Raw genomic sequence first — 11126 nt, forward strand, 5'->3', positions numbered from 1 at the left:
AGAACCCAAGCCACAGGCTGGTCTGCCACTAGCTCCCTGAGGCCCCGCAGGGCCCCACCTAACCTCCAGGGCAGCTGTGAGAGCAGGCACCGTTGGAGCCTCACAGAAAAAGGCCCTTAGAGGGAAACAGGAAATTGTACTGCAGCTGGTTGCTGGTTGCTTCGCTGAGAGAGAAGGGAAAGCTCGCTGTGGGAACTGGCTGCACCACCCGGTCCCTTCTTCATATCTCTCTTTCAGATTCTGGCCACTGGGTCCTGGACTCGAACCATGCAGTCGGCCAGTGGGGTCCCGCTACCTGGTTCACAGGCTGGCCCTTTTTCTCTTCTCTTGCTCTCTCTCTCTCTCTCTTTTTTTTTTTTTGCCAGAGGGCTTATGTGCTAGCCAGAGAGACAGAAGGGGAGAGGAGAAGCGCCCCCAGTGGGGCATGGTCACACTGCAATCCCCGCCCCAACTCTATTCTGTTAGGATTTGGGGCATGCGTGCACGTACCCAGCAGGTTTTTCAAGCCACTAGGGCTGGGATTCAAACTGGGAGCCATGTGGGATCTGACTTTCTCAACTGCTAGGCTACAGGGCCTCTATGCTAATTTCTTAGTTTTAATAAAGTCACTATTTATGTAAGATGTTCACAATGAGGAAGGCTCGTGAAGGGTCGCTGGAATTCTGTGCTATCTTTCTGACTCAGATGTTAGCTTTGTTTCAAAATAAAATGTCCAAGAATACCCTAAGGAAAAAGAAAAGCAAGCACTGGCCGTGCACGCCCGCGCCCACGTCCAACTCTGCAGGTGTGTGTCTGCCATGTCTGCACCGGGGACGGGCTGGAGGTGGGGGAATGGGCGCTGAGCTGCTGGTCCTGGCAGAAGCCAGGCCCAAGGGCCTCTATAGAGAAGGTGCCACCAACTGGCCCAAGCTGAGCCTGAGGGTCAGTCCTGCCTAGACTGGCTTCATTCCCAGGTCGAGCCCTTAAACCCATGAACATTGGTCCACCTGCTGTTTCAGTCAGTCTGCCAAGCCCTCGGGGTGCTGGGCCCATCATGGAAGGGGAACGGTGAGACAAGTCTCAGGAAGAGAGAGGTCTGAGGACTAAGCCTTCCTGCCCTAATGGATGAAGGTCAGAGCCTCATCTCCCCTGGGTTCTGGGGTGGCGCCGGGACACGGCTCGAAGCAGCAGTGTAGGTAGGAATGGGTCATTCGGTGCTACTTGGAATGCGGTCAGCTCTAAGTGTACTCCTTGCAGGCAGGAGGACAGAGAGGGCAAGCCCATCTTTAAACTCCTTTAAGAGCCAAAAGTACCATGTGAACGCAGTGGCTTGAGTCAGAAAACGTGTTTCAAATCCCTATTCTGTCACTAAAATTGCCATGTGACCTTGATGGCTTACTTAACCCCAATCTGCCTGTTTCTTCTTCTGTAAAATGAAAGTAAATTATATCAGGGCCAGCAGGTGGCGTGGTGGTTAAGGCGCTAGACCTCCACATGGACAACTGCGGTTCAAGTCCTGGACCTGGCAGCTGCTTTCTCACTTTCCCTTTCCCCCTCTCTCTGTCTCCGATGGTCAAACTAAAAATACTAATAACAAAAAATTAAGTAAGTCATTATTTTTTAAAAGAAAATAAATCATATCTACTTGAAAATAGCAATAAGGGATTATTAAATGAAATCACTTAATTGAAAGTGGTTAAATGAGACGTTGGATGAAAATAGCACAGTAAGGAGGCGTTCTCTACTTTTTAATTTTTTTTGTTGTTTGCCTGTGATCTGCCCCCCAGCCCTCCAGTTCATCAGGGTCTTGGGCCCACACCTGTTGTGTTTTCAGGCCGACCCAAGGACCCGAACCCGTGGTCAGCCATGTGGCTTCCAGCACACAGCTCAGTCCACTCTTGACTGTCACCAGGCTAGACCTTCTCTCTTTCTTTTAATCCCGTGGCAAAGTAAAAGCAACTGAGCTCTTCAGTCAACTTTTTTTTTTCTTTAAATGAAGGATGGTTGTGTAAATTGTGGCAAGGCCACTTGGTGACATATAAGCCACCATTTAAAATTAGGACCAGGAGCAACTTGGAAGACAGTGACAGCACAGCGGTAAACAAAAGAGCCACAGCTGAAGCACGCCGTTCAAATTGGTGCCAGAGGTCTGTGGAAGGGAACGCGCCCCGGTGCTTACAGCACTGGGCTAGGGGCGAGGAGAGGTGGGCTTGCAGGTGACTTTCCAAATGTTCTGAAAGAATATTACATTTATAATAAAAAAATTTATTTAATAAAAAACACTCCCCAAACCACGGCAGGAACAACAGATGGATGGGATAGTCTGTGAGGCTGAGACACACAGGGAAGGGGCAGAGGGCAGAGCTGTTCAGATGGGCGTGAGCTGGGGCAGGAGGGGAAGGGCCAGCTGTCCCAGGCAGTGAAGCCCATGCCCCAGGGCGGCTGGGCTGGGCCAGGGCACTGCTGGAGTTCCAGGTCAGGGCAGACGGGACAGGTGAGGTGGCCTGGAGTCTGCTGCGATGGGTGGGGCTCCAGAATCTGCAGGCTGATGCTATTTGGGAAGCCACCCCGCCGCTGTGCCTCAGGGTTCTGCCTGGCCTGCATCTTCAGGGGAACAGCGACCCAGGCCCCAGAGAGCAGGCAGTGGTATTTGAGGTCCCTGTCACCAGGCCCGGTCCCCACTGCCCCACCCCATTTGCCTCTGCTCCAGAGCAGACTTCCAGCTCTCCTCCCTGGACCACGTGGCCTGCAGGAGCAGTACCGACCACACTGATGCTCACAAAACAACAGACTTTAATGGGCACCACGACAGCGAGCAGGACTGAGACGTGGCTGTGCCGTCCCCTCCGGCCAGGTCCAGCAGCTCCGGAGGCATCTCTCGCACGTGTCAGGCTCTTTTGTCCAGAGGGCCAAACATCAGTGACCCCTTGTCCAGCATGCTGCCTTGTAACGGGCTTGCGGGGGCCCAGGGAGGCTGCGGGTGGTGTAAGCAGAACTTGGGACACAGGAGGGACAGTAGGAATGAGGCAGCAGAAAGAAGTGTCGCTTAAGCCAGAATGCTTCCCAAGGTCCCCCAAGGAAGAGCTGTTTGTCCCCTGGGTTGGGAGGGAGTCGTCACCCACTGTGGGCCTGGGACCATGGAGAGGGCTGCAGGGGTGGAGCAGGTGCCAGCCTGCATAGGGCAGGTGTGAGCTTTGGTGGCACTGCGGTTGTTGGCTTTAGGGCCCAGGGCAAGGATGAGCAACAGGATGTCCTGCTAGAGCCCAGAGTGGTGCTTGTGGGGATGACCCAAGGTCCCCAAGTCCCCCAGCAGCCACCCCCGCTGAAGCTGCACCTCGGCTGTACACCTGGTGCCTTGCCTCCCTCCTCCCCAGACACCTGGGTCCCCTCAGTTAGCCTCCTGTAATGTGCCCACAGCCACCTTCACTGCTTGGAACACAGCCCCGTCCATCTAGGAGAGAGAGGACAGGGCGTGTCAGGCATACCCCTGCCCCAGCCTGCTCAAGAACACCCTCTGCACAGGCCACAGCCTGCCCACAGAACGCCCAGCTGTGGCCACTGCAGCCGCGCCAAGGGGCCCCACTGGTGGGTGTCACTCACCTGGGCATAAAGCAGATGGTGGTCAAAGGACAGGCTGGGCCCCTGGTGGCAGAGCTGAGCAGAGAGGGCAGAGGTCTCGGGGGACAGGAAGTACTGAGTGACACTGGCCGTGCTCACTAGGCCCTGCACCTGGGTGGGGACGACGTGCAGGAGTGTGAGTGGAGGCCCAGGTCGGGCATTGCTCTCTGACCTCTGATCCCCGAGAGTTACTTTCTCTAGTGACCCCCAAGCCAGCCCTCAGAGGGCAGGGGCCCTGCATACAGCACCAGGCACCCCAAAGGCTGTGGCCAAACCCAGCCCAGAGGGATGCCAGGGAAGAGCAAAGGCCCTCTGCGTGGTCAGACCCAGACCTCTGGGGCAGGCCCCCACGGGTGCGAGGGCCTCACGGCCACTCAGCCTCTCGTCTTCCCTTCATGGGGCCTGGCTCCCTCTCCCCACGGACCCCGCCCGCCAGGAAGCACCTGGTGGGGAGCCCCTGCCGGCACCAGCACGGCCTCTCCGGGGGCCTGTAGCAAGGTCCAGCAGCTCACACCCCACTCCTCCCGCAGGCGCCGCCGCAGCCCTGCGTCCAGGTAGCAGCTTCCAGGGGCACCAGGCTCCAGGCTGCCTGCCCCTGCCGGGCACACCTCAAAGAAGAGAAGTGGAGGTGAGCGAGGGGCTGGGGAGCGGGGGTGGGCCCAGGGGCTTCCCAGAGGGCAGAGGAGCAGGAAGGAGCTCAGCAGTCAGGTCTGCAAGGGCAGGCAGGGGAGGACGTAGGGGCAGGAGGGAAGGGCTGGGTGGTGGGGCTGGGCAGCTCAGGTCGGCTGAAGGGACACGCTGGAAGGCGCTTAGAGGAAAGGATTAGGCCTCTGAAGCTGGGGGTGGAAATCCCTGCTTTTCCTGGGGCTGTGCCTGTAATAACCTCGGGGGCCCTGGCCCCTCTGCTCCCTGTCCCAGTGGGACCCCTTTCTCCAAAACCCAGGAAGAGGTCCTGCATAACCCCAATCCATAAGCTGTCTACACTAGGAGTTCTTAACATGGAGTCTCGGGATGGCCTGAAGTACGTGCTAAGCTGTGGGTGGGTGAGTAGCTGTGCGTCCCAGGGGAGATCAAAGATTCATCAGATTCCTCAAGGTCCAGGACAAGTGAGGCCACATGGGCGCTTAGACGGGTATGGGGATGGGCCTGCCTGACCAGCCTAAGGCCAGCCCAGAGAGAGCAGGAGCTGGACAGGCAGGGACTCATAGAGGCTGGAGGAGGCATGCCAGGAGCCCCTGCAGGGGTGTGCACCGCCACTGTGTTCCAACTGGCCCCTGCTAAATCACCCCTTCCACCAGGACCTCCCATCGGCCCTGGGCTTAGGGCTCCCAAACTGGGTGTGGGCCAGAGGTGGCTGGCAAAGCAAACGACCCAGCGGGGGCCCCGGTCAGCCTGGGATCCCTTCGTCTCTGGAGAGGCTCGTCCATCTGGGGCTGGCACAGAGCTTCCCAGACCACCTCCCCCTACCTAAGATCTCTGGGCTGGACCCTGGGGGAAGGCCCACGCCGGCCACTCCCAGCCCAGGAGAGCCCACTGGGTATGAGGGTGTGTTCCGTCTGGCCCCTCTGCAGCACGCATGCCTGTGTGCAGGAGGCTGGTGGGGACACCGTGCCGGCATCGGCTCATCTGTGTGTGTGCCTTGGCGAGGGGACCCTGCGGGAAGCCTTTCCCAGGACAAGCAGCACGCAGGTGGACCACTGCACTGTCCTGACCTTGACCCTGGCTTCCCTCCCCTGTGCCCCTGGAGCTGCACACCCCTGCAACCCCACCACCTCCTTCCCCTGCCCCTCTCCTGGCCAGCTCTCCCTCTACCTGCCTCCCCCAGGTGGTTCTATTAGCACCACCAAGAGTCCCCCCACCCAGGAAGGCCCTCTCCTCAGGTGCACCCCTCCTTCACGCCCCCTCCCCGAGCCCAGGAAGGGAGGCTGCCTGCCGGCAGGAGGAGCCCAGAGTAGTGACCTGGGGTCAGAACAGACAGAAGCCCAGATCCCGGCTCTGCCCAAGTCTTGGTTTGAGAGAGGGAAAGGGAAAGCACCCCAAAGTGGGGCGTGGTCATGCCGCTATCTCGTCTCCATTCCTCCATCCAGCCAGGACTTGGGGCACACATGCCAGGCGAGTTTTCCAAACTGCTGGGGCTGGGATTCGAACTGCAGTGGGCCATGTGGGATCCAGCTCCCTTAACAACTAGGCTACAGGGCTGGCCCAGATCCTCCTCCATGACATGCTGCTCTGTCTCTGAGCCCCACCCAGAACTCGGGGTCCTGCCTTCTCTGCACCTGTCCTGGTGGGGCGGCTCTGTCTGACTCACCTCACAAGCCATGGGCCCTGGGGTTAGGGACAGGGAAGGGCACTGGGGAGGGGGCGGCTCCTGCTCCCTCTCACCATCTGGATGAAGCGGCGGAGGCGCTGGGCGTCCTGTGCCCGGAACACGTGCCACACCGCATCGACCTGGCTGCCTGGAGACCAGAGCCCCTCGCCGTCCAGCCCCGAGAGGAAGTCTGGGAGAGAAAGATGGCTCAGGGCAGCGGAGACAGACGCCTGCAGCCTGGCACCACTCCTGTCTTGGGCTGAGGACCCACCTTTCTGTGCACGGTGCCAGGCGGGTAGCGGTGCCTCAGCGTGCACCAGGACACTGACCAGGTCAGTCACCTCCACGCACAGGTTCTTGGTCCCCAGGTGGCCCCGGTGTGGGCTTACCCCTGCGCGGAGGTGGAGAAAAGACAGTGGAAATGGAACAGAGAAACGCTTCAGACCTTGGGACCATGGCGCACACAGCACGTGCCCGCAGGCCTGGGAGGGCACTGCAGATGGAGGGCACTCACCATGGGCAGCCTGGAGCTGGGGCCCCAGGGGGCGCAGGGCAGGGCCTGGCGGCAGGTAGGAAGCCAGGTTGAGCTTCCCACCGAGGGTGCAGTACTCAGGGAGCGGCAGGCTGGCCTCCAGGTTCTCCACCCTGGGGGGAGGGGGCTGGAGTCAGCCCAGCAGGCCAGCTGGGCACCAGAGACCCCGCCAGTGCCCCTCGAGGTCACAGGGTGGAGCAGAGGGTGTGATGGACCAGGCAGGGGCGGCGGGGAGGCAGGGCCGGCCCTGGGGCCAGGACACACCTGCTGGCGTCCTCTTCTCCCAGTGCTCGGTGCAGCAGCAGGACTGAGCCCTCATCGGACTTCGGCCGAGCTAGGGGAGAGAGCGCATGGCGACCGGCCCAGGCAGGAGCTGGTGGCGACCGGCCCAGGCAGGAGTCCAGAGGCCCCTCCTGGGGGGCGGCACCTGAGCCTAGCTTCTGCCCTGGGCCTTGCTTCCAGCCGCCCTGGGGACCTCTGGTCCTCAGGACAGAGACGGCCAACCCCTCTAGTCCCAGCCAGGTACTTACTCTCTGGCCGGGAGAAGCCTTCCCAGAATGCTGTGCTGCCCAGGCTGGCGGACTGCGGGGCTCCGAGGGAGGGCAGCATCTGCACCCGGCCTCTGAGTGTCCCAAGAGCTTCCGGCCCCCAGAGGTCGCCTCGCAATGTCTTCTGAATCCCTGACACCAACACGGGCTGCAGTGGGGAACAGGAGGGGAGTGGCTGCAGCCCGCTGGGCGCACTGGGGTCAGCGTGACCGTGCAGGGGCCAGGGCTACCCCAGCCGCTGGGCAAGAGCTAGGTGGGAAAGGCGGCGGGGAGAGGCAGGGAGAGTGGGAGAGGCAGGGAGAGGCGAGGAGAGGAGGAAGCCTCACCTGGCCCTGCCTCCAGTGCTCCTGGAAGAGGTGTAAGCCGCACCGAGGCCTGGGCTCCTGTAGCCACAGCAAGGACCCCGGAAGAGGCAGCCGGGGCTGCACTGGCGAGAGGGGCAGGCCCAGGCCCTTGCGCAGGCCGGGCCCCGCGCGCAGCCCCGGCCCCAGGGCCTTCTCCTGGATCTTCCGCTCCACCACCTGGGCAATGATGCTGTCCAGGATGTTGGTGATGCGGTCGTCCTGTGGGGAGGGGTGGTGGCAGGAGGGCTCAGCACCCACTGCCCGGGGAGGCCCAGGCTCCACGGCTCCCAGCCTTCCCTGGGCGCCCTTGCTCACGCTGGGCAGGGCCGGAGTGACGGGGGCAAAGGCCATGTGTATCCGCTCATGCCCCAGGCAGAGCTTGACAGCAGTCGAGGCCAGCAGTTCGCAGAGAGAGGGACACGGCAGGGGCCCTCGGCTGGCACGGTCCTCTGCGGGAGCCTCGGCAGAGTCTGGGCTCTCTGTCAGGGAGGACAGTGGGGAGAAGCTTCCTGTGTACCTCTCGCCTTTCTCCGGAGGCTCACTGCCCACCATGCTGGTCCTTCAGGGCCTGGCCGAGCCGGCTCCTCACCAGCACCCCCATCTCAGCTCTGCTGGGGGCCTCCTACCACCCGGCGCCTCCCCCGAAGGCAGCCCCAGAACTGGGGAGCCAGGGCCCATGTGGGAGTCTGGCCGGTGAGAAGGCTGGGGCAGGGCTCGCTGCAGAAGTTCTGAGTCACCCCCGGAGCGGTCTGCGCCGTCCCTCCTGCCCAAACCCTGGCCCAGCCTCCCTGCGCAGTCCGGGCCGGGAGGGGCCGCTCACCCTCTTTGATGTCCTTGGTCCTGTCGGTGTCCCCATTACAGGAAGGTGGTGGGGCTGCGGGGGCTTTCTCTGTCGGCTCCTTCTGTGAAACCCACCCACCACCCCCCAGTCCAACCAGAGACTGAGGAAATGGCAGACCGGACTCGCAGCTCCACCCACGAGAAGCAGCAGCGCACCCCTGCAGTCCCACAGCCTGGCATGGGGCGGAACGTTCCCGGAGGTGCCAGTGGGCAGGGAAAAGGTACTCAAGGGCCTTTACATGTCCTGGGTCTAAGGGTGCCCAGATGGACAAATGACGGGAAGAGAACCCATCAACACGCCCATGGCATGAGACGTCAGGGCGGCGTTGCCCTCCCAGCCGTCTGCTTCCCACACTTTCCGGTTTCTAGCAGAGCCTGGCACGCACGGTGCACTCCGCCCACTACGCAGGGTCTTCAGAAAGGTCACGGACATGGCATAGCATGAAAAAAGTACGCAAGGATTTAAACTTTTCGCAACGAAATGAACTTATACTTCAACTCCATCTTTCCGTGAACTGTGGGAAGTCCTCTCCTGTTTCTCGAATGGGTGGCTCATGATAAAAACGTGGGGCAGTCAGGGAGGCAGCCGTCGGACAGTGAGCGGCCAGCCAGACCCACCGGGGTGGCTGCTGCCTTGGGTCTGCAGACCACCCTGAGTCTGCCAGGCACGCACGCACGCATGATCCGGGCTGGCTGAGGCTGGGGTGGATCGAGATGGTAAGACTGTCGGGGAGCTGTATCTCTGTCTGTCTCTGTCTCTCATTCACAGAATGAATAAAGAAACTTACAATAAATCCCAACGCGAACTCTACAGAAATCTGCAGATAGAGCACCTGCCCCAAGCTAGGTGGGCATGTGGACAGCGCCCCTCCCAAAGGAGGCGTGGACAAGGGCCAGGCTGGAGCACACGCACAGGGACAGGACTCGGGCAGGCAAGGAGTGAGGACTCCTGGTGGGCAGGGGGGACAGCCAGATGCTAGCGTGCCCCACCGGACCCTCATCCCCGGGGCAGGTGGGAAGTAGCCTGATTTTACCGGCTCCCATGTCCCTCTTCCTCCCCATCAAACAGAAAGGGCCAGCCCCCCGCAAAAGTCAGTCATTGAAGACATACTGGCCCTGTCCCCTGCGCCATGCCCTGGTTCTTACCTGCTTGCCCCCATCCCCGGGGGCCCACACCCGGGCATCGGCTTGGCAGGGGCAGTGCCCGCGGATGTCAAACTTGACCCAGACCTGGTGCATGGCAGTGCCCAGCTCTGCCAGAACTGGGAATGGAGAGGAGAGGAGGGGAGAGAAGGGGAGGAGAGGGGGGAGCTGGGTGCGGGTATGGACCCACAGGCACCCCATCCATCTGACCTCACCACCCAGAGCCAGGGCTTTGGGTGAGGACACCCACACGGGAAGCTGGGCTCCCTCAGGACCCACCTTGCACATACACCCCCCCAGGATGGCTCACCTTGGCTCGAGACAAACTGGGTCAGCATCAGGGAACAGGTAGTGTGGCCAGCCTCCTGGGCACACGCCCCAGACTGCTCCTGTGAGCCTGTGGAGTAAGAAGGGAGACGCTGCAGGTCCCCAACTCAAGACAACCACAGGCTGTGGCCAGGGAAGACGGGCAGACGTGGAGCCTCAGCCGAGGGGCGGGGCACGTCCCAGCACACGTGCCTGATGGAGCCCCGGGGTGCTCGGTGACAGAGGGCATGCAGACAAAGGCTCTCAGAGCTCAGAGGCTTTAGTGCCCCGAGATGATCTGCAAGGCTCCAAGGTGGTCGCATAGAGGAGAATGTCCCCAAGCGGAACTCTGTGGCAGAGTCTCCTGGAACCGTGGGCAACTTGGTGGCTGAGTTATTCCAGGAGGGAGCACTAGGAGCCATGAAAAGAACAGGGCAGAGTCCCGGCTGCCAGCACTTTCTGTGTGACCCTGGACAAGTCACCAAACCTCTCTGAGCTTTTCTAATCTGGGAAATGGAGACAATGATACTATACTACAATATAGAGCACTATGATAAGTTTTAAAAGATGCGAACTGAGCAAAGTGGGGGGCGTGCAGTGGGCACTCGACTTCTTTTTTTTTTACTCTCCAGAAAGACAAAGAGAGACAGAGAGACAGAAAGCGAGAAATCACCCCCCAAGGGAGATGGCCAGTCCCTTCTCCTCCATTCTCCTCTCGGGATCTTGGGCACGCGTGCACACGCGCCCAGCGTGAGTTTAAGCCACAGGGTCCGGGACTCGAACCACATTCAATTACATGGGAGTCCAGTGATATAGCCATTACACCAACTGCTGGTCCCAGCACTCAACTTCTTTTAACGGCAGGCAGGACCCAGGCAGAGCCCTCCGATCTAGAGAGGGCAAGGTCTGCTCTACGGAGCAGTGAGCAGTGGTGGTTGATGCTGGGGCAGGCAGGGGTGGGACACTTCCTGGGGAGAAGCAGCCAGGATGGCCACAAACCTGGTAGCAGCCTCACTGAGGGCTCCCTCCCACCCTGGCCTCGGCCCAGCTCCTCTCCTACCTGCTTTCTCCGTGGTCCTCCCAGCGCCCACCATGCGGCCACATGCCATGCACAGCCGGCGGTCGCAGCGCGGGCATCTCCAGTGGGTGTTGAAGAGTCCGTGGTGACATCGGCTACAGCAGCGTGGACCACCTGGGTCATCCTTCGCCACAGCTGGCCCCTGGCCTGCCGACCACAGAGAGAACCCAGTCAGAGGCGAAGGCGGGCCCTCTCAAGGACGCCACGGGAAGGCAGAGGGAGCAACAGTGAGGGCCCTGACGTTTGCCACCTCGTACTCAGCAGCCCACCAAGAGCCTGCACTGAAACCATCCTGTCCAGAAGACACCGCCCAGGGCCCAGGAGTTCTCGGTTCTGCCCTGCCCACGCGAGCCCTGCCCAGGACTGTCCCCACAGCCCGAGAACACCGGTCCACACCACTGCCGACACAGTCTTCCACCCCAGCCTCCAT

At 60.9% G+C, this 11126-nt stretch overlaps 1 protein-coding gene and 1 long non-coding RNA gene across 3 annotated transcripts in view; one reads left to right on the top strand and one right to left on the bottom strand.

The window, feature by feature from the left end:
* Window positions 1–9417, top strand: part of LOC102498383 (uncharacterized) — an 11194-nt gene extending 1777 nt beyond the window's left edge. Inside the window, exons 2-4 of one of the 2 annotated variants that reach the window (XR_335693.3) lie at window positions 4128–4225; window positions 4516–4640; window positions 8191–9417. This is a non-coding gene — a long non-coding RNA (uncharacterized LOC102498383). The remainder of the gene's footprint in view (window positions 1–4127; window positions 4226–4515; window positions 4641–8190) is intronic. The other variant, XR_335692.3, reaches the window with a different exon arrangement.
* The window catches only part of HR (HR lysine demethylase and nuclear receptor corepressor), an 18735-nt gene continuing 9218 nt past the window's right edge, over window positions 1610–11126 (bottom strand). Inside the window, exons 7-19 of the mRNA XM_006156445.3 lie at window positions 9623–9709; window positions 9316–9431; window positions 8150–8231; window positions 7645–7808; window positions 7312–7548; window positions 6968–7133; window positions 6702–6771; window positions 6420–6550; window positions 6177–6296; window positions 5980–6095; window positions 4041–4205; window positions 3580–3708; window positions 1610–3430 (exon numbers count right to left, since the gene is read on the bottom strand). Of these exons, the coding sequence (XP_006156507.1) occupies window positions 3368–3430; window positions 3580–3708; window positions 4041–4205; window positions 5980–6095; window positions 6177–6296; window positions 6420–6550; window positions 6702–6771; window positions 6968–7133; window positions 7312–7548; window positions 7645–7808; window positions 8150–8231; window positions 9316–9431; window positions 9623–9709 (1646 nt within the window). The 3' untranslated portion in view covers window positions 1610–3367. The remainder of the gene's footprint in view (window positions 3431–3579; window positions 3709–4040; window positions 4206–5979; window positions 6096–6176; window positions 6297–6419; window positions 6551–6701; window positions 6772–6967; window positions 7134–7311; window positions 7549–7644; window positions 7809–8149; window positions 8232–9315; window positions 9432–9622; window positions 9710–11126) is intronic.

Source organism: Tupaia chinensis, unplaced genomic scaffold (assembly GCF_000334495.1).
Source record: "Tupaia chinensis unplaced genomic scaffold, TupChi_1.0 Scaffold000494_1, whole genome shotgun sequence".
NCBI classification, from domain to species: Eukaryota; Metazoa; Chordata; class Mammalia; order Scandentia; family Tupaiidae; genus Tupaia; species Tupaia belangeri.